This window comes from Salmo salar, chromosome ssa01 (assembly GCF_905237065.1).
Source record: "Salmo salar chromosome ssa01, Ssal_v3.1, whole genome shotgun sequence".
Classification (NCBI taxonomy): domain Eukaryota; kingdom Metazoa; phylum Chordata; class Actinopteri; order Salmoniformes; family Salmonidae; genus Salmo; species Salmo salar.
The window spans coordinates 32,059,393-32,080,180 of record NC_059442.1 but is presented as its reverse complement, the minus strand read 5'-3'; the positions used below and the strand labels follow the sequence as shown (position 1 = coordinate 32,080,180).

General features: G+C 42.8%; 3 protein-coding genes and 1 long non-coding RNA gene across 6 annotated transcripts; 2 read left to right on the top strand and 2 right to left on the bottom strand.

Moving 5' to 3' along the window:
- The first annotated feature begins 2,834 nt into the window (after positions 1-2,834).
- grxcr1b (glutaredoxin and cysteine rich domain containing 1 b) lies at positions 2,835-6,112 on the top strand. The gene has a single exon (XM_045716953.1). It carries the CDS (start codon positions 4,274-4,276, stop codon positions 4,733-4,735), a length of 462 nt encoding a protein of 153 aa, XP_045572909.1. The 5' UTR covers positions 2,835-4,273; the 3' UTR covers positions 4,736-6,112.
- Positions 6,113-6,451: 339 nt separating this feature from the next.
- On the bottom strand, positions 6,452-8,207 carry LOC106600306 (protein YIPF7-like). The gene is given in 5 exon segments (XM_014191619.1): positions 6,452-6,623; positions 6,763-6,944; positions 7,184-7,227; positions 7,230-7,325; positions 8,204-8,207. Coding segments are annotated over 5 exon segments (498 nt in total).
- An 805-nt stretch (positions 8,208-9,012) lies between these two features.
- Positions 9,013-10,933, top strand: LOC106600581 (uncharacterized). Its single transcript, XR_001327846.2, has 5 exons — positions 9,013-9,381; positions 9,726-9,760; positions 9,921-9,979; positions 10,413-10,476; positions 10,571-10,933. It is a non-coding gene; the product is annotated as an uncharacterized lncRNA (long non-coding RNA).
- Positions 10,898-20,557, bottom strand: dapp1 (dual adaptor of phosphotyrosine and 3-phosphoinositides). 3 transcript variants are annotated; one of them, NM_001141571.1, is given in 9 exon segments: positions 10,906-11,291; positions 11,430-11,517; positions 11,935-12,020; positions 12,154-12,216; positions 12,304-12,351; positions 12,651-12,781; positions 14,516-14,649; positions 14,762-14,884; positions 20,231-20,409. In NM_001141571.1, coding segments are annotated over 9 exon segments (750 nt in total). In that variant the 5' UTR covers positions 20,284-20,409; the 3' UTR covers positions 10,906-11,267.
- Between the last annotated feature and the right edge of the window lie 231 nt (positions 20,558-20,788).

The following is a 20,788-nucleotide window of genomic DNA, read 5'->3' as shown; positions in this document are numbered from 1 at the left end:
AAAAAATGAATCTACAGTTCAAAACAGACTCTGGAACGACAGATCCAAAATACATACAACCACTGCACATTCAACAATTAAGCAATGAGACTGATGCAACAGATCAGACATTTAGCTTAAAATGTTGATTAAGATTTATTTCTTACTTTTTTCCCTGCTTGTCTCAGACAAGAGGACAAACGTTAATGTCGAGCCCTGTAATGCATAGGCTATTGCTGTCGACCAGAATTTGGTCACCAAATAATGGTTTTAGAACAATCTACAGAAGCATTGCGTACCAAAACCATCTAAAATTAGATTTAAGCAAAATTCTCTGGTAAGAGGAAGGCAAAGTCGGTCATTTTCGGTTTATCGTCCCAACTCTAGTCAGAGGGAGAAGCGAAAATGGAGTGCAATCTATCTGATGTGTTGGGGGAAGGTGGTGGTGGAGGTGGACATGAGAGGAGGTTAAACAATGTTGGCCTTAAAACTTTAAATAAGCACACATAAAAATGTTATTCATCTCAGATGAATGATGTGGGCTTCCCTTGACCTGAGTCTTGGCATTAGTGCCAGCTGTGATCCTTTTCACAACCTCCTTGCTAATCTCTGTATCAAGGCACAGCTTAAAAGGGTCTAGAAAACACAGGAAGCTCTTTTAAAAATTGAAAACACATTGAAGCATTGTCTTTTCACTTAAAACTCTGCTTCAAGAGTCGGTTGCTGCACTAAGCTATGAAGAATTCCAGGGCTGGATAGTGGATACAAAACCAGAATGAAGGGGGACAATTGAAATCTTTCTCAATGTTTGCTTACCTTCCTTCTCCTCTTGTTCAGCAGTGCTCTCTGCACCCTCCTGTTCTCCCTCTCCAGAGTAGTTGTTTTCCAGACAGAACTGAGACTCATGTTCCTTGTCCTCGAACTCCTCTCCTCCTACTGTTTCATCCTGCATATCATCTTCACCCCTAGCGGACTAAACTCCAATTCATGGTGAAGGAAGTTTATGATGAACTTCTGTTGGTGAAGTTCATCATAAACTTCCTTCACCATGGAGTGAAGTTTAGTCTTCTACCTCACCCCCTTTATTTGATCCTGCTTCCTCCTCATCTGCCTCTTCTGGTGTCGCAGTCAAACCATTTCCTGCTTCTTGATGTTCCTCATCTTCCTCACCATCACTGCCTAATAAAATAAAGCAGAATAGAGAATTCTAATTTTAAATTCTGATTTGATTTGCACACCATTACTGTTCTAAAGTCAAACGACAATCATGACATAACCAATATTCAATATATCTGCAAGCAAAACTATGGTAAAATCAGTGTGCACTTTCACTTGCCTTCACTGAGATGCTCTTCCACCTCTTTATCCTCTACACTCTTCTCATCTTCGCTTTCGTGGTCTGCAGGGCAGCTGAGAGTTGACAACAACTTCTGATATGTCGACTTTTCTCTGGTTCGTCATTCTCGTCACTTTCAGCTCTGGACTGTACCAGGCTGTCTGGCTGTAGCAAAGAGAAAACATTATAAAACACAAGGTTGCTTGGTAGTGTTAGGGTTGAACTGGCTATTTGTATGCATAACTTATATAATATACCGGGGAAGCTATGCTACAAAATTAAGTATATAAACTACGAGTAAATCAACTGTTGAAGACAAGAAGAACTACAACCGGCAACAGGAAGTGCGTCACGACGCTGGGATCAGCCTGCACGCCGACGACAGGAGGAGCAAGTTTAAACCACGCTCCTCCTCCCTCTGACAGGCCAGCATTGAGCAGGAACTATCTCTGTCAGAGTATAAAAGAGAGAACAATAGAATGTGACGCCCTCTTCTCTGTTTTGCCCTGCGAGGTAAAACAGCGAGACCGTATATATGAACAACCCATTTACCACACACGTGTTTGCATTAATTAAAGTACAGCTAAATCAGAAGTTACTATGTGCTGACTATTTTGTTCTGATACCAGAAACGAACTGTCGCAACATTAACAGTAGCTAGGAAACTAGCTAGCTAACTAATTGCAAGTCAGATAAGTAGCTAGCTGACAAGACAGTAGACTTACCAGATCCAATATTTGTGTTTTCTCTGCCTTTTCTGTGACTCTACAATAAATAATTTAAAACATTTGATTTATATTATATGCAGTGTCAAGGGAGTAACATGATTTATATCCAGCCAGCTAGCTATAGAGCCACACGGTGGAGGTGTCATAATATCCTTAAAACCTAGCGGTCAAACAGGGAAAAGGGCCCATCGCTTGAGGCATCACTACAGACCCAGATTCCATGCTATGTCATTGCCGGCCTTGGCCAGGAGACCCATGAGGTGGCGCACACTTGGCCCAGCGGCGTCCGGGTTAGGGGAGGGTTTGGCCGGCCAGGATATCATTGTCCCATCGTGCTCTAGCGTCTCTTTGTGGCGGGCCCGGGCGCCTGCAAGCTGACTTCGGTCGCCAGCTGGACTGTGTTTCGTCCGACATATTGGTGCGACTGGCTTCCGGGTTAAGTGAGCAGTGTGTCAAGAAGGAATGCGGCTTGGCAGGGTCATGTTTCGGAGGACGCATTGGCTCTCGACCTTCGCCTCTCTCGAGTTTGTAGGGGAGTTGCAGCTATTAGACAAGACTGTAACTACCAATTGGATATCATGAAAAAGGGGTAAAAGTACAAAAACAACAACAGGGAAATGGTTCCAATTGTTTTTCCACCATTAATTTCCCATAGGGGATTTTATAAACACTTAATATAAGGGCTGTGTTTTGTGTAGGCTTACCCTGGTGAGTCGGTTTGATAACCATGTAAATCTCAATTGGACAAGGTGACTTTTATCAATATATTCGGCTCTATTTACTCTCAGATTCGAAAATGCTAATTAGCATCAAAGTAGGGGTACTAAGCTAACATATGTAATTGTTTTCAGATGGTCATACCATGGATCATTTAGCTATTTGATTTTGAATTTTAGGACCCCTTTAGGTATTATTTTTTGAATAAACATATTGTTTGTAGAACGAGCAGCGATGCTCCTCTGGGTGTAAACTCTGTGGATTTGAAAAGTAGAAGTGATCAGAGTAGAATGGACCCCCCTTTTACTACGACTTACTGCGACACAACATACAGAATTAAATGGTGTATGGTGCAATATGTATGTCCAATATGAAAAACATACTGAACATCATGCAATACGAATGGGCTAATTAACAATGGGATTTAAAAGTGTTTTCTAAAGTTGATTATTATAATTATATTATTAATATTGTTATTACTATTATTATTAGCAGTAGATAAATAATGTTTTGTTATTTGTATTACTGCTGTTACCATGATAACTATCTAGTAATCTTTACTTTTATTGCTGTTAACAATAATGTCAATGCTATAATATTATTTGTAAAGGCGATTAACTGTTTTCTTTTTTCCATATTGTTAAACAAAATTAATTAGCAAAATACATTTGCTCATAAAATGTTTTATTTATTTATTTTGACTTTTATTTTGAAGTGAAATCGCCGTGTTGACGACCTTATTCCTTCTAGGTCTTGCTTATTCTTGCTGGTAGAATGTAGGCGGGAGACAATGGTAGACACGTGTGTTTGAGTTTTTCAGCAGGACAATAGGGTCACTTCCGTATTCAAATTAAAGGGATAATCTACAATAAATATTCCACAAAAAAGTATATTACTCTACATTCTATTACCAAACTCTGTGCTCTTACTTTGGCTGTAATTGATTCACCCAGACAGACTGTGTGATTTTATGTCAATGACAGCAAAGTTTTAGTTGGGAAATATTTGATCATGGCCTTGAGGAAGGATTCCGCTCTTCCCTTTTTAACGGAACCTGCTCTTGCTACAATAAAGGGATGCTCCTATACAACAGGTGCATGCTTGATAACATTATAATAGGTCCTCAAAGTTGCTGAAGCTTTCATCTGATGAGAGGCTGTGGAGGCATGCCACTGGGCACAAGAACTGGTGGGTTGTTGATCTGCAGTGACCTCTCAACTACGGTTGCCTATTTGGTCATATTTGACCAATCAATTAATTAATTATGCATCATGGGGATATCAGTTTACTGTTTGCCTGTTTTAACTGTTACCATGGCAGAACTTCATTCATTATTAACCATTTTGGTGTCTAGTTTTTTTACTCAGACCATTTTGGACTTAGATTTGACATGTCATTGAGGAAAATGAACAATAGCATAAGGGTATGGCTTAATCTTACAAGAATGCATCTTACTTCACTGAAAGAGAGATGTTGACCATGTAAAACATGTAAAACACCCTCTTGCGTTGCAATGGAGGGCACAACCTCAAGACAAGACAAAGAAAAGGCTCAGAGAACCGTAAGGTTTCGGGTGGCATCTGCAAATAGTGGTCGCATTTTAACTGAGGTTTTCAAGGATGACACATTGACATTGTGTGGCTCAGTGACAGACTCAGTTGACTCGGACTGCACCAGCAACTCGGAGAGCGAGCAGGCGAGCTCCCCACCAACCAGAGAGGCAAATGGGCATCTGTGTGGGTTGGTGGGCACAGCGCCGGATGATTGCGGGAGTGATCCGGATGATCTGCTTATGTACGCTAGCACCAAAAAGGAGCTGCTCTTTAGCAACAAGCGCATTAATATCTGCAGCAAGAATGGGACTGTACGTGGTGTGAAGAATAAAGTCAGTGCAGGTCAAGCGCTGTTCAACAACCTTTCCAACCTCTCCAACGTGTATACAGTGAGTAATTTAACAATGTTATATTCCTCATAGCAATCCTAGCAGGCTTGTGTTTACTTTAGGGAAAAGTCACACAGTGTCAAAACACATCATCATGAGACTTTTGGATCATGCTTGATTTTGGGCATCAGGAGACTTGAAAGCAGTATAAAACTTCAATGTATCAAAAGCGGACTAATGAATAATATATGAGAAAAAGAAAATCTGTAAAATTCCCCTTTAATAACAATTCACCTTTCTAGTCACACTTTACAGTGTGTCCCTAATACCTATGCAATTACAGGGTAACTACAGTGAAGGTACACATTGTTACAGTACTTACAACAGCATTTATCTGTTTCTTTCTCTACCTGCCGTCTTGAAGGGTAACCTGCGTGGCAGCCGACCTCATCTGAAAAAAATACCATGGGAAAAAGATGATGGGAACTGAGACTGGGTCTACTGACTCTGCTGGCTATTATAACACACAACCTTTGGTCTTCAAGATTTGTGTTTATGTATTTACTTCAGGGACAGTCACAATAGGCCCAGTGTCTCAATTACTCCCCCTGGTCCCTTATGGTTTATGACCTGAATGGTTGAGATAATAGGGAATAATCAAGCAATCCTAAATCCAATACAGTAGAGATCCAAACCCTACAGTTATGAACAGACTAATCCTCTAAATACAGAATTATTCTAGAGGCTGTGTAAATCAGCTATGCCAAACCCTGTATTGGACATGTGCTATTGAATGGATGAATTCAAAATAAAAATCTTCATGTCCTACAAATCTGTTTTTGATCAGTAAAAGAAAAACACTTTAACTCAAAGTTACAGTCCTATGACTGTAAGACAACATGTACTTCACCAAGGAAAAGTTATCAGAATGGAGCATCATATTTCTTTGCTGATGTTTAAAAATACTTTCTAAGGTTAAATGTTTTGTAAGTGGGCTGCTTTGTGAGTGTAAATTGGATGAAATCATTTAAGACTGTATTCTTGGAAGAACAATGCATTCTTTATATAGTAAAACCATGCTTAACCATGCTCTTGCACTATTGTATTTTGAAGACTAAGAACCATGTAGGTTTGTAAGTTTATACACTGGTAATAATTCTAGCTTTTTCTTTCATTTCCCAGATGAAATATATATATATTTTTACCTTTATTTAACTAGGCAAGTCAGTTAAGAACAAATTCTTATTTTCAATGACGGCCTAGGAACAGTGGGTTAACTGCCTTGTTCAGGGGAAGAACGACAGATTTGTACCTTGTCAGCTTGGGGATTCAATCTTGTAACCTTTTGGTTACTTGTCCAACGCTCTAACCACCTGCCGCCCCAAATATGTTATACTCAATGTATGTTTTTTCATATCCTGAATGTATGTTTTTTTAAGACAAGATACAGTGAATTATACTGTTAAAATCAATCTTAAATAAAGTTTTATAGCTTTTCAACATGGTGTTCGTTAGTTCCATAATTTCAATTGAAGTCAGTGTTGCCTTTTGACACAATGTAACATTTCAAATTCCATTTATTGGCACATTCCAATGCACAAATGTCAACCAATTACACACCCAGATGACATTTTTCACAATGTAAAGTAACTCCTATGGAAAAACTGTTCCTCATTTTTTTTAAATCTAGGAATTTAACAAACAAAACGCCATATATAACTATAACTCAATACCATACCAGACATGTATTGCCCAATGTAGGGCTTCAGAAATTAGATCTCTGTTGACAGTCAATGACAGTAGTGGCCTTCAGAACACTGTTAGCAAGGCAAAGACTCCATAGAGTCCATAGGGCAGGGCACAGGGGTACACTACCAACAGCTGCTGGCCCTCCATAGCCAGGGTGGAGATGAAGATCTTGGAAGCTGAGAGACTGCACCAGCCAATCACCAGCAAGGCCAGGATCGTTCCGATGATCCCTCTGGGCGTAAATCAAAAGTCAAATTTGACAGAACAAAGGACATGACAGAACAGAAATCAAGATGAGCAAACTGTGTTTTTCTACATAATATTATTTAGGCAACCTTTTAATTGTTTTTGGACTGGAAAGGCCTACTCGCTGTAGGGGAAAGACGACTGCAAATGCAGATAGTGCCACAATTGGGAGGAGGCGGTAGCCCAGCACGCTGGCTACACAGCCATAGGACACAGTCAGGGAACTAATCAGGGTCAACAGGGTGTAGATCGCCATACAGCCGATGGTACTGATCCCATAGACATAGCCAAAGTGGGATTTGCCTGCCTATATAAAGAGTAAATACATTTCGTTACAGTACACTTTCAGTACAGTACATGCACAATTACATACAGCAAAGCTACAAATATGTTTTATCTGAATAGTAAATCATGATGAATTGGGCTGTGAAAACATGCAACACACACACACACACACACACACACACACACACACACACACACACACACACACACACACACACACACACACACACACACACACGAGCTGCTGGGGAGGTTCTTCACCATGAGTAAAGTGACACCCAGAGCAATACAGAACAGAATAGGGTCAGGTCGGTCTCATTCATGATGCTGCCATCTGCTGGGATCATAGGGTTCAGCACTGTCAACGTCTTCTGCCATATGTGCTCAAAATTCATGCCAATCTCTGCACAAATACACAACAGATGAATAAAAACAGATGTGAAGATGAGAAGACCTACAGTTGAAGTCGGAAGTTTACATACACTTAGGTTGGAGTCATTAAAACTCGTTTTTCAACCACTCCACAAATTTCTTGTTAACAAACTATAGTTTTGGCAAGTCGGTTAGGACATCTACTTTCTGCATGACACAAGTAATTTTTCCAAAAATTGTTTACAAATATATTGTATTTCACTGTATCACAATTCCAGTGGGTCAGAAGTTTACATATACTAAGTTGACTGTGCCTTTAAACAGCTTGGAAAATTCCAGAAAATGATGTCATGGCTTTAGAAGCTTCTGATAGGCTAATTGACATAATTTGAGTCAATTGGAGGTGTACCTGTGGATGTAATTCAAGGCCTACCTTCAAACTCAGTGCCTCTTTGCTTGACATCATGGGAAAATCAAAAGAATTCAGCCAAGACCTCAGAAACAAAATTGTAGACCTCCACAAGTCTGGTTCATCCTTGGGAGCAATTTCCAAATGTCTGAAGGTACTGCATTCATCTGTACTAACAATAGTACGCAAGTATAAACACCTTGGGACCACGCAGCCATCATACCGCTCAGGAAGGAGATGCGTTCTGTCTCCTAGAGATGAACGTACTTTGGTGCGAAAAGTGCAAATCAATCCCAGAACAACAGCAAAGGACATTGTGAAGATGCTGGAGGAAACAGGTACAAAAGTATCTATATCCACAGTCAAACGAGTCCTATAGACATAACCTGAAAGGCCACTCAGCAAAGGAGAAATGGAGAAATGTCCTCTGGTCTGATGAAACAAAAATATTACTGTTTGGCCATAATGACCATCGTTAACTGTACTTTAACTGTACTTACTCATCCTCATACTCTGGGTTAAGGTTATAGCCATTGTAGTCATAGGCCACCTGTCCCTGATCATCGATGTAATACCCTGACTGGTAGAAGTCCTGTTCACATTTCTGAAAGTCCCCCATTGCTATGGAGTAGGTGGAAAAGATGAAGACAAAGATCATTACTGTAACAGTAGAGTGAAGTAAGGGGCCCTTTTGAGGAGGGCTGCTCAGTTCTCACACGTTATATCACGAAACAAGTTGCCAACCAAATCACAATTTTATAAGCTACAAATTAAAATACAAATAGACGACCTATTGCGCTTCATTCTTTGGTCAATATTATACTGACACTACAGCAGAAAAGGCATGCCAGATATTCAAACAGCAGGTTTCACTCAAACTGCTAAGGCCAGATCATAATTAGTTACTGGGATTGCCTTATTGTTCAGTTCAGATTTCAAACCTTGAGGTAAATTCTGAGCAAGACCTCCTGTTATGTTGTCAGGGGAGAGTTTTGAAAGAACATTTGAAGGCTGTGTGGGATGTACAAATGTATAAATAGTTTCCTCTATTTGAGCTGGGGGCATGATAACCCCAGAGAAGTAGACTAAGTAGTACCCCACTTTCTATCTAATCTATTTCTTAATTTCCTATTCTCTTTTTTTCTCCTTTTTCTAGGTTTAGTAATATGTCTTATGCAAATTAAGAAAATTGCAGAAATGCAATGGTTTTGGATACTGTGTGCTACTGAACAGAATTAACAATTTCCACTGTTTACATGGCTCTTATTTTGAAGGATTTTCGAACAGCTTAAATCGGATGTTGCTGGCTCAACATGGGTTAAGCCAGTCATATGATTTCCCTGTGGGCAAAACTGCTTACTTAAATAAAAAAATATATAATAATTTAAAATAGGGGTAACAGTGGATTAGCATTCATACATTTACAAGGTAGTAATACATTAAAATTTTGTTCTCCATATGAAAAACAACCAAGTCCAGCTAACTAGCTAGCTACCTTGCTAAACCCAGTATCAGCTGGAGCTAAATTAGCTGTCAACGAAATAGCAAGGAAAGCTAGGAAGAGCACAAAAAACACCTGCTGATATTCTCAACATTTACAGACATTCTTACCATAATTCAGTTCTCTTCTAGCAATTGACGGTGGAATAAAAGACATAACATTTCTATCATGGCTGATGTAAGTATAAATTATTTGAACACAATCATTGATTACATTCATCTCTAGCTAGCTGAAGTCATAGCCAGTTGCTACACCAGTGTAGTATCTACCAGGGATACAACTCACTGGGGGCCCAACTTTACCCCCCACATTCTGAAGTTGCATTTTTGTTTTATCATTGGAATGTGATACAAAATGAGGCAACGGTGTGCTTTAGCACGGCTCCGAGTGGTAGGGTAGGCTTTTTGGAGTGTTTATGTGACAAATAAAAATAATAACTATGCCTCCCCCCACTTCTAAAACCATAGTTGCACCCCTGGTAGCTACCTATCTTGTCTCTATCTTGACACATTTTGTTGCAGGACTTGAAGAGATACTTGTACAAGCTGTTACCAAGGTATGTTTTTTTGTTGTATGATTGTGTTCATTGTGATTCTTCTGTTGCTGAAACCTAATATTGAACTTGTGAATCCCTAATGTGAAAAGTGAAGTTCAGTAGTTTGAATTATAACTAAGGAGTTATGTCATGTGCTGCTCTTTTTCTCCTTATCCACCAGTATTGAGGGTCTTCATGCAATCATAGTGACAGATAGGGATGGTGTCCCAGTTATTAAAGGTAGGTCTCCCTCACAACTGTGTTTTGTTCTAAAAGCTAGGTAATTTAGTTGACCTTTTCTTGTCCTTGTCCAATGTGTTGTGCTCATTGTACCTGATGCATTCTCCTTCAGTGGCGAAAGATAATGCACCAGAATATGCTCTACGGCCAGGCTTCCTCTCCACCTTTGCATTGGCCACCGACCAGGGCAGTAAGCTAAGGCTCTCTAAAAACAAGAGTATCATCTGCTACTATAACACATACCAGGAAAATTCAATCTGGACCTAACATATAAAAGGATGTAGGCCTGGGATGGCTTGATGATTAGTTGAGTCAGGTGTGATAGTGCTGGTCTAGAACAAAAAAAATGTGCATTCCCTGGTGCTCCCCAAGAACAGATGGAAAAACACTGACCCATGTGCCTTGTTATGCTGACAATCTCACCTTTTTCCAGATTGTGCAGTTTAACCGGTTACCATTGGTGATAAGTTTCATCGCAAGCAGTAGTGCCAACACAGGTAAGATGAAGATCTCTACTTATATATCCTCTGCATGAATGAAGACGACAAGTACAGCATTCTGAAGTGTTATCCAAACTGTTGTTATTTGTAGGTTTGATTATCCGTCTGGAGAAGGAGCTTGTACCACTAATCGAAGAGCTACGGCAGGTAGTGGAGGTTGCTTAGGAGTGTATCACCTTGACAGCAATGGGACTATTCTGTGACAGAGTCAGTCATGAAAAAGGATCTATCTGAAACTACATATTTTTAATATCTATATCATGCACATACATACATACAGAGAGCTCTGTTGCTGAAAGACATAGATACAGGACATGTTGTTAGTGTCATGATGCTGTGTTTGTTGCCTTAATTTTCTAATACTTGAATGTAACCCCTTCCTTTCTCGTGTTTGTAATTAATAAACTGACTCTGTTGCTAATTTCTCTATTAAAATAAATATTTATTCACAGTATGAGGGTTACATCTTGTTAAGTAAAATTAAGATCAAGTAAATGTCAACCAGTGAAAGATATGAATCTAGAGAAAATACAATTCCTGGAGGAACTCAAGTCTATCGCAAAAAAATACGATTAGATCCAAAACATTGTCATTGTGCATGTCCTGAAAATTACATGGTCATTTTTCGATGGTCAGAGAGCCTCATTGTCTTTTGTCTTGGGTTGCCAGCCAGTCAGCTGTGGAGCAGAAATGATCTCTGAGGATAACAGGAGTGACAAGCTACCAGACTTAAGATAATTTAGTTCACTGTGAGAATATGCCTCTTTTGGCTCCTCCTCTTCATGTTGTCATCTTCCTTTTCTTATTTGTGACTGAAAACAAACATTCATTTGTTAGGCTATTTTGCTCTGGCACTACTCCCATTAGTTAAGCATTTGGATTAAGGTAGCCAGTTCAAGCTTTGTTTCTGTTTTATACATTTGAATAGTAATAGTGGATTATGGGCTCACCAGTTTCCATCGTATTATCTTGATCCACTCATCTGCCTCCACACCACTCTTGGCACACAGATAAAATGTCCTCTCAGGGAACACCAAACTAAATAAGAGACCGAATGAGTATTAATGCCAGGTTTAATATCAACAGCTACAGAAAGAGACCCAGCAACAAAATAAAGTAGCTGAGTGGAGGTTAGAACTTCTCCTGTCATCACTCTGGTTGCACTTCCTCTTATCTGCCACTGCCATCGGCCACCATGATCCATATTTTATATTCCTCTGTAAGCGGAAGTGAAACCAACAGATATGTTTAAAAATGCCCACTGAGGTTTACCAAATTCAAGACTGAACAATGAAACTAGCACCAGTGGCAAAAAAAACCTGAAGGGAAAGCTGACCTTTAACAGCAGTGTATTGTAGTCAAAACAGTATTATTAATTGTTAGTCAATAGTCTGTAAAGGCCTTAATCACGAGAGTTGGTAGGCCCACTCCTGGCTCAATGGATTGGAGTCTCACCAGAAGCAGTTGACTCTGTCCTTGGAGTAGTCAAACTGGACTGCAGAGCATGCTGTCAGATCCAGGGTGCGAATAGGCTCATCAAACTAAGACAGGAGAGCAAATGAGAGATGGCAACACCATCCTGTCACAAACACAGACAAATAAAATCTAGCCATTCATGATATTACATCTGCATCATAAACCATGATTGCCATCAGAGACATGGTTTCTACTCACCATTTTGTCCTTAAAGTATTTGAGCTCATTTCTGTTTAATGTGAACCACCTCTGCTTCCAGTTCTGAAAATAAATACCATAAATTGAAAGTCTTTCAACCAGAACAACAGTCCACTAAACCTGGTCTGTACAGTTGCCTCTTTCTCTCACCTTTACGACTGCTCCTAACTTTACCAGATAGCCCTCTTTTGTTCCAAACTGTGAACAAAATCATTAGAAAAACAATATCTCATGAGGTTTGTGATACTTGACCTAAGTAATTATGTTGTTATGATTAACCCATGTGTTTGTGGCTCAGTTGGTAGAGCATGGTGTTTGCAACGCCAGGGTTGTGGGTTCGATTCCCACGGGGGACCAGTACGAGGGGAAAAAAAAGGAAAAAAAAGAAATGTATGAACTGTATGCATTCACTACTGTAAGTCGCTCTGGATAAGAGCGTCTGCTAAATGACAAAAAAATGGTTAAAAAAAATGTAATAAATGAGCTTGTGGTCATACCGATGGAGCGTTAGCCACCAGGTCACTCTCTGTTCGTCCTGTCTGCATGGCAGTGTGAACCCGCACAGACTCATAGATGGACGGCTCTTCTACACGCCATGGATATGGGCATTTAAGGACAATGAGGGTACCTGGTTGAGTGAAAGGTAAAAGTTCAGGTTAGGAGTCTTGAGGGTATACCAAGGGATATATTTCAGTCATTGAAAATACACTGCTCAAAAAAATAAAGGGAACACTTAAACAACACAATGTAACTCCAAGTCAATCACACTTCTGTGAAATCAAACTGTCCACTTAGGAAGCAACACTGATTGAGAATAAATTTCACATGCTGTTGTGCAAATGGAATAGACAACAGGTGGAAATTATAGGCAAGTAGCAAGACACCCCCAATAAAGGAGTGGTTCTGCAGGTGGGGACCACAGACCACTTCTCAGTTCCTATGCTTCCTGGCTGATGTTTTGGTCACTTTTGAATGCTGGCGGTGCTTTCACTCTAGTGGTAGCATGAGACAGAGTCCACAACCCACACAAGTGGCTCAGGTAGTGCAGCTCATCCAGGATGGCACATCAATGCGAGCTGTGGCAAGAAGGTTTGCTGTGTCTGTCAGCGTAGTGTCCAGAGCATGGAGGCGCCACCAGGAGACAGGCCAGTACATCAGGAGACGTGGAGGAGGCCGTAGGAGGGCAACAACCCAGCAGCAGGACCGCTACCTCCGCCTTTGTGCAAGGAGGAGCAGGAGGAGCACTGCCAGAGCCCTGCAAAATGACCTCCAGCAGGCCACAAATGTGCATGTGTCTGCTCAAACGGTCAGAAACAGACTCCATGAGGGTGGTATGAGGGCCCGACGTCCACAGGTGGGGGTTGTGCTTACAGCCCAACACCGTGCAGGACGTTTGGCATTTACCAGAGAACACCAAGATTGGCAAATTCGCCACTGGCGCCCTGTGCTCTTCACAGATGAAAGCAGGTTCACACTGAGCACATGTGACAGACGTGACAGTCTGGAGATGCCGTGGAGAATGTTCTGCTGCCTGCAACATCCTCCAGCATGACCGGTTTGGCGGTGGGTCAGTCATGGTGTGGGGTGGCATTTCTTTGGGGGGCCGCACAGCCCTCCATGTGCTCGCCAGAGGTAGCCTGACTGCCATTATGTACCGAGATGAGATCCTCAGACCCCTTGTGAGACCATATGCTGGTGCGGTTGGCCCTGGGTTCCTCCTAATGCAAGACAATGCTAGACCTCATGTGGCTGGAGTGTGTCAGCAGTTCCTGCAAGAGGAAGGCATTGATGCTATGGACTGGCCCGCCCGTTCCCCAGACCTGATTCCAATTGAGCACATCTGGGACATCATGTCTCGCTCCATCCACCAACCCCACGTTGCACCACAGACTGTCCAGGAGTTGGCGGATGCTTTAGTCCAGGTCTGGGAGGAGATCCCTCAGGAGACCATCTGCCACCTCATCAGGAGCATGTCCAGGCGTTGTAGGGAGGTCATACAGGCACGTGGAGGCCACACACACTACTGAGCCTCATTTTGACTTGTTTTAAGGACATTACATCAAAGTTGGATCAGCCTGTAGTGTGGTTTTCCACTTTAATTTTGAGTGTGACTCCAAATCCAGACCGCCATGGGTTGATAAATTGGATTTCCATTGATTATTTTTGTGTGATTTTGTTGTCAGCACATTCAACTATGTAAAGAAAAAAGTATTTAATAAGATTATTTCATTCATTCAGATCTAGGATGTGTTATTTTAGTGTTCCCTTTATTTATTTGAGCAGTGTATAAATAAACAGCATGGAAATGGTTAGGTTTTGACTTTGGATTCAGTAAGGTCTGAATAACTGGTCTCAAGCCAACCTGTCTCACTGCCCAGCAGAGGCTGGTTGGCAAAATGGCTGACAAAGTCCTGGAGGGACGCAAACTCATTGAAGCCAAAAGCGTAGCCACTGCTTTTCCGTGTCACATGGAAATGTTTAACTGAATCCTTGGCTCTGTATAAGGAAAGAAAAAAGCATGTGGTGAATGGGAATCCATCTGAAATGGGGCATGGAAGAGGGAGGGAGACGTTTTACTTTTTAAGAGGGACGGGATAGGTAGGCCCACCTGACAGAGAGGGCAAAGCTGCCAGGACCCTCATGACTGTTTCGGAGGAGATAGCTGCCATCTTTCCCATTGGATAGGAGGATAGCTTCAGCGGCATGGCGGGACAGGTCAAAGTGGTACCATCTGGGAGAGGTGGAAGACAGACAAAGCCAATCACAGTATAGCATCTAACAGACATGCATCACTAATGTGAGTGGTGAGCAGACTCATGAAATCTTTAGGTTACAACCGTAACCCCGGTTCTCTGATAGTATGAGTGAGGTATTTCACTTATGGGATACGCCCCCAGCGTATTCGTCAGAAGCCTTTATTACACTACGCCAGCCATGATTGGCTGGATGTCGAGACATGTGCGTCGGGGAAGATTGTCCCTCCTACCCAATAAAAAAGGCCCAATGCAGCATCTCTGAGTCATTCAAAAATAAGGAACACTTATTCCTCGCTCATGCAAGGAGGGTGGTCTGGTGAAATGCCTCACTCATACAATCAGAGAACCAAGGTTATGGTCGTGACCTAAAGTTCTCTTTCAAGTATTTGTTTTGGTATTATGGAATATACTGACTCCTGTATTGCCAGACAAGCTTATCCTGACGACTAACTGCCCTGTGTGATATTTCACACAAATGGGCTTTGCCCCCAGAAGATCCTACACGTAAAACAGTATGTGCGCTAGGGTCGGTGCAGTGACATCGAGCATATAAAACTTCGCAAATGTATTAGGTGAAGCCCAACTCGCTGCTGAGCAAATATCCTGGCTCGATATGCTCTTAAATAAAGCCCAGGATGTAGCCATTCCTCTAGTAGAATGAGCCCGTAGGCCAGCAGGAGACTGAAGACCCTTACTTCTGTAGGCTAAAGGGATAGCCCCCACAATGCAGTGGGAGAGGGGTTGTTAAGTGAGCGCTTTACCTGTGTGTAAATCCCTTAGTCCTGTCCATGTAGATGTGCAGAGTGCGTACTGGGCACAACATATGCAACTGTTGATATTCCGGAGAGGAAAACGGTGGGGGATAAAAAGCTACCAGCTCAAGGGGAAGACACATCAAAGATGGGTTAATAATCTTAGGGATAAAGGCGGGGTTAGGCCGCAATGATACCCTATTGTTACCAGGTGAAAACTGTGCACATGACGAGTGAGTGAATGTCACTTACACGCTTCGCGGAGGCCAATGCTAGTAATAGCGCGGTCTTAAATGAAAGCCTCTTCAGTTCCACCTGATCCAAGGGCTCAAAAGGTTGTTGGCATAGAGCATCCAAAACAATTGATAAATCCCATGACGGGGCAAGCTGTTTGGATACTGGACGCAAACAACGTGCACCCTTGAGAAAACGGGTGACAAGGGGGTGCTGCTCCACTGTCGTGCTCCCAAAACCCACATGACAAGCCAAAATAGCTGCTAGATATACCTTAATAGTAGAAAAAGCATTTCCTTTTTCTAATAATTCCTGTAGAAACCTCAGGATTACCGGGACAGAGCACTGGAATGGCACTGTCTGTGATTTAGTGCACCATTCCTCAAACATGAGCCATTTACAATTATAAAAGGGACCTGGTAGATGAGGCTCTAGCACTCTGAATAGTTGAAATTACATTTTGGGGAAGCCCGGCAGTGTTCCAAGTTGAACCATTCACAGGCCAGGCCCAGAGTGCCAAACGTTCTGGGTGAGGATGGAAAATCCCCACATACCTGTTGACTGTTCTGCCCTCGTGGGTCGCACCCCAACCCGAGAGAAATGCGTCTGTCGTGACTACTTTTCTGGATAAAACGGTGCCATCTGGACACCCTGTGACAGAAATGTCCGGTGTCTCCAGGAGTGCAGTGCTACCATGCAGTCTATGGAGATCTGTACACGGTGATGGTTGTGACGTATTGGGCTGAGACCTAGAGAAGAGACCCAGTGTTGAAACACTCATATTCAAACGTCCTAATGGGATGACTACTAAAGCTGATGCCATCAAACCTAGTAGCCTCAGGCATGTTTTAAAAGAGACCAGGTTCCCTCTGCGAAACAGTGCTAGGCAATCTTGGAATGTTCTTATATGTTCCACTGAAAGGCGAGCTTTGAATGAATCCGAAACTAGGAAAGAGATTGGAAAGAGGAAAGAGCCTAGGAAACCTAGGAAAGAGATTGTCTGCATGGGAATCAGAACGCTCTTTACTGTGTTCATTCTGAAACCTAGAAATGTCAGGTGTTCCAATAGTAGCTGACTGTGTTCTAAGACCTGGTCTCGGTTGCGTGCACAGCAGCCAGTCGTCTATGTATGTCATCAGCCGAATGCCCCTCTCTCTGGGGCTATGGCTGCCTCCGTACACTTCGTAAAACACGAGGTGACAGTGAGAGGCCAAAAGAGAGTACCAGAAATGTGTAGATTACGCCTTGAAAACCGAATCTGAGAAATTTCCTGTGAAGAGGGTATATTGAGATGTGAAAGTAAACGTCCTTCAGGTCGACGGATACGAACCAATCGCCTGGGCGCACAGAACAGTGTGTGTCAACATTCTGAACGTGTACTTTCTCATGTGCCTGTTCAGAGGACGTAGATCTAGGATCGGACGTATGCCGCCCCCCCCCTTTTTGGAACCAGGAAATATCTTGAGTAAAAAAAAAATGCAGTGGCTTTGCTCTGGAGGAACAATTCTTATTGCCCTTTTCTCTATTAGTGATGTGATTTCCTCCCAGAGTACACACGCTGATTCCCCCTGAGCCTGAGTGTATATAATTCCCTTGAATCGAAGCGGAGTGACAGCGAATTGTAGTCTGTATCCCCTGTCTATCGTGCCCTAATCCAGATTTACATGGCGCATGCCCACCAGTTCTCTCCCTCTCCTGGGATATCATGAGCCAAATCTCTCTTCCTGACGCCTGGACAGTGGCTTTAAGCAGACGCAGGTTGAGGTCTGTGGCAATACAGATCTCATCCCACAGACCAGGCTGCAGTGTGACCGCTAGCTCATCCTGTAGCTCAGCTTGATATGCCGAGAGCATGGATGCGGCGCTGAGAGCCCTCACCGCTGTGATGCCCGACCTGTAGACCTTCTCTGTCACAGAGGACTGGAACGTACTTGGTTGGTAAGGTGGGGCCAGTCGAGGTCATGGAGGACTTCTGGCTGGGGTGTAGATGGGAAGCCACCAGGGGTTCGATGGGGGGTGTGTGGGCAAGCCCAATCCCTGCCATGTCAACACAGTCCAATCCCACCACCTTGGACAGGGTTCTTGAAGGAGAAAGGTGTACTCCAGGTACAGGTAACCTCCTCCAGGCATTCTGGGAAGACTGATAGGAATTGCCTGACTGCCCGTTTGGCTATGGGTAGCCTCTTACCGGGACGTGGTGGTCTCTGCTACTGCATTGGGCCAGGGAATCACCAGTTTATTCGCAGTGTGTTTGCACATGTCCTGCAGGTCCACGCCGAGAACTGCTGGGGATGGCGCCCCGCCTGCGTGTCTAGTTTCGGATCCCCCGGCAGGAGGCTTGGTTTCCTGGCCTGAGGGGTTGAAGGAGTCTTCGTCTCCATTCGATGATTCCGAAAGGAGGCTGTCGGAAAACCCTGTGGAGTCATTATCGTCTCCAATCAGGAAGCCCGGCAGTGAGGCCGTAAGGTCGTTGCTGGAGTCCTCCAACAGTGGGGCAATGGCATTGAGCTGGTCGCCCCAGCTAGCGCTAGCCGTCGCTTTACGATTCCCTGTTTGGATATCCATCACCTCTGGTGAGCAATCGGGGACGCCGGCCCCCCATGTTAGGGTCCTGTTGACTCAGGCTAGCTTGGCGTGCCAGCCTGCGACAGAGGCTCTTCACAGTGAAGAGGCCACAGTGTGGACAGAAGCCAGGGAAGGCTTCCTGGGCATGTGGCAACCTAAGGCAAGCGGAGCACATAGAGTGGGTGTCTTTAGCCGATATCTTGTTTCCACAGGAGCAGATTCGTGCCGGGAGCTTCTCCTTGTTTGGGGTGGGAGATGCTTTTGTCGCCATAGCTTGGATGCTATGTTTTTAGCTGTCAGAAAAAAACTAGCGTGGTAGGCTAGTCCGATAACCCACTAATCGCTAGCTATCTCCATGGCACTTGTTGTGATGGCCGGATACCATTTCCGAAACAGGTTAGAAAAGATAGCTTGGTGTGGCTAGTAAAACTTTTCTTGTCGAAGTAAAACCACAAACGCTAGCTAGCGTGGTGGCTAGCTTGCTAACGACTAGTGACTGTTTGGATACAGCTAACTTGGTCGTGAACGAGTTAGCCTTGTCACAGCTGTACCTATTCCTCCCTCAAAAGGAAAAGGAAAATTGTCACCACCGCACAGTCCCGAGAATAGCACCCAGTGAGCGAGTTGTAAGCTCACGTCTGTGGACAGTTTAGCTAGTTCTGGAAAATGTAGTCGTGTCGAGGTAAGCTTTCTGATGAAAAGCGAGAAGAGGTGTTTGAATAACTCAGAGATGCTGCATTGGACCTTAATAGGATAGGAGGGACATCCTTCCCCGGCGCACGTCTCGAAGTCCAGCCAATCATGGCTGGCGTAGTGTAATAAAGGCTTCTGATGAATATGCTGGGGGCGTATCCCATAAGTGAAATATCAAAACGAATACTTGAGACATGTCACTGGGTGTGAAGAGATATACCGCTAAGGTGCAACAGACTAGCAGGAAGTGCATGTTAAACCCAAATAATTATTGGCAAGAGAAACATGCACACTGTAAGATCTGAAAAGTAAAGTGCCACCATGTAATGAACAGCTGCAGTGTGTGTGTAAGAAACACTGACCAATTGTTCTCAAGTGACTTCACCATGCAAAGGCACTTTAGAGGTCACTTCATGGTTTGACCCAGTTCTGACATTGAGACAAAGCTGTTGATCCTCAAACAAACAAGACAGCTGCAGAAAAAAAATCACTGTAACTAATGTGGATGTGAAAGTTGGTTATTTGCGTTGCAGATGGCAGGGTCTACTTATTTCACACTTCAATAAACTCAACGCCAACGCCTGCACCAGAATAGGTACAACAGAATGTCATGCAGTGAGAACTTGAATATTTATTTGTTCCTTTATTCAAAAGGAGCAGTTTGGAATTCATACAACAATAAAGCGATCACCCCCACTACATTTTGGGTAAAGGATGGGGCTAAAGTTAGAGAAATGTAACCGCTCAAATTCATCTACAAACAATGGAGTAAAACAAGCTCATATATTGGGTTCTGGTTGGGTAGGGTACAGTTGAAGTAGTTTATATTAGGCATTTAAATTATATTATTCAAGATTCAATGGCTTTATATTATGCATTTTTAAATTGAGGTTGAAAACAATACTATGCCTAAAGGGATTTCCTTCTCTAGAACGCCTTTCAGATATTGACCAAGCGTTCCTTCCTGAACAATGCTAAAACGCACTGCCCATGAAGAATACTTTAATTTCCTTTTGATCAGGTAGGCTCTGAAATAAGATTTACGAATAGGCAAAATTATAATTAAGACATTCTTACCCTAACGACTCCAACTCATCGTCGACACTTGGCGTATCACTGTAGTAGCTCATCGTGTAAACAATGGCAGTTCACCTGTGCGCTTCTCAGTCTCCACCTGTCAGGTTACCGAGTCGACTCAACATTCTAAAAGCACAGACCGAAATCGACACACTGACTGACCAAAATAAAACTACCATACGAGGAAGTTGTCTCGGCTGCTGGCTGGGAAGATTAAATTAGACATGCTACGTCATTCCACAACAAAACAGAACATACTGTAAGCCTACGGTATGGCTGTGCCATAGTGATGTGCCCACTGCATCTCAAAGTCCACAGCTTGCTTGTAGGATTACACTGTTCTTTACATTTCAAAATAAATAAAGAGGTAGGGGGAAGGAGCTGGAGGGGTTGACTGAGACCCCTTAACCCTTGTTTAGAATACTAGGCAAATTAAGTCGTTTGCTGGCATATAATAAACCTCATTATTGTACACAAATGAACATGACATTTAACAACACTAAGTTAAAAAAAATGTACATGACACAGAACATGTGATTTGCTCATGTTTTTACAGCA

Excerpts from the sequence above, each read along its gene's own strand:
- dapp1 (XM_045719463.1), bottom strand. The coding sequence starts at position 20,283 with ATGAGCTACTACAGTGATACGCCAAGTGTCGACGATGAGTTGGAGTCG. Across the intron at positions 11,518-11,934 it reads GACAGAGTCAACTGCTTCTG|TTTGGTGTTCCCTGAGAGGA; the intron begins GTGAGACTCCAA and ends TCTCTTATTTAG. Across the intron at positions 11,292-11,429 it reads AGATAATACGATGGAAACTG|TCACAAATAAGAAAAGGAAG; the intron begins GTGAGCCCATAA and ends GTTTGTTTTCAG.
- grxcr1b (XM_045716953.1), top strand. The coding sequence starts at position 4,274 with ATGGAGGGCACAACCTCAAGACAAGACAAAGAAAAGGCTCAGAGAACC.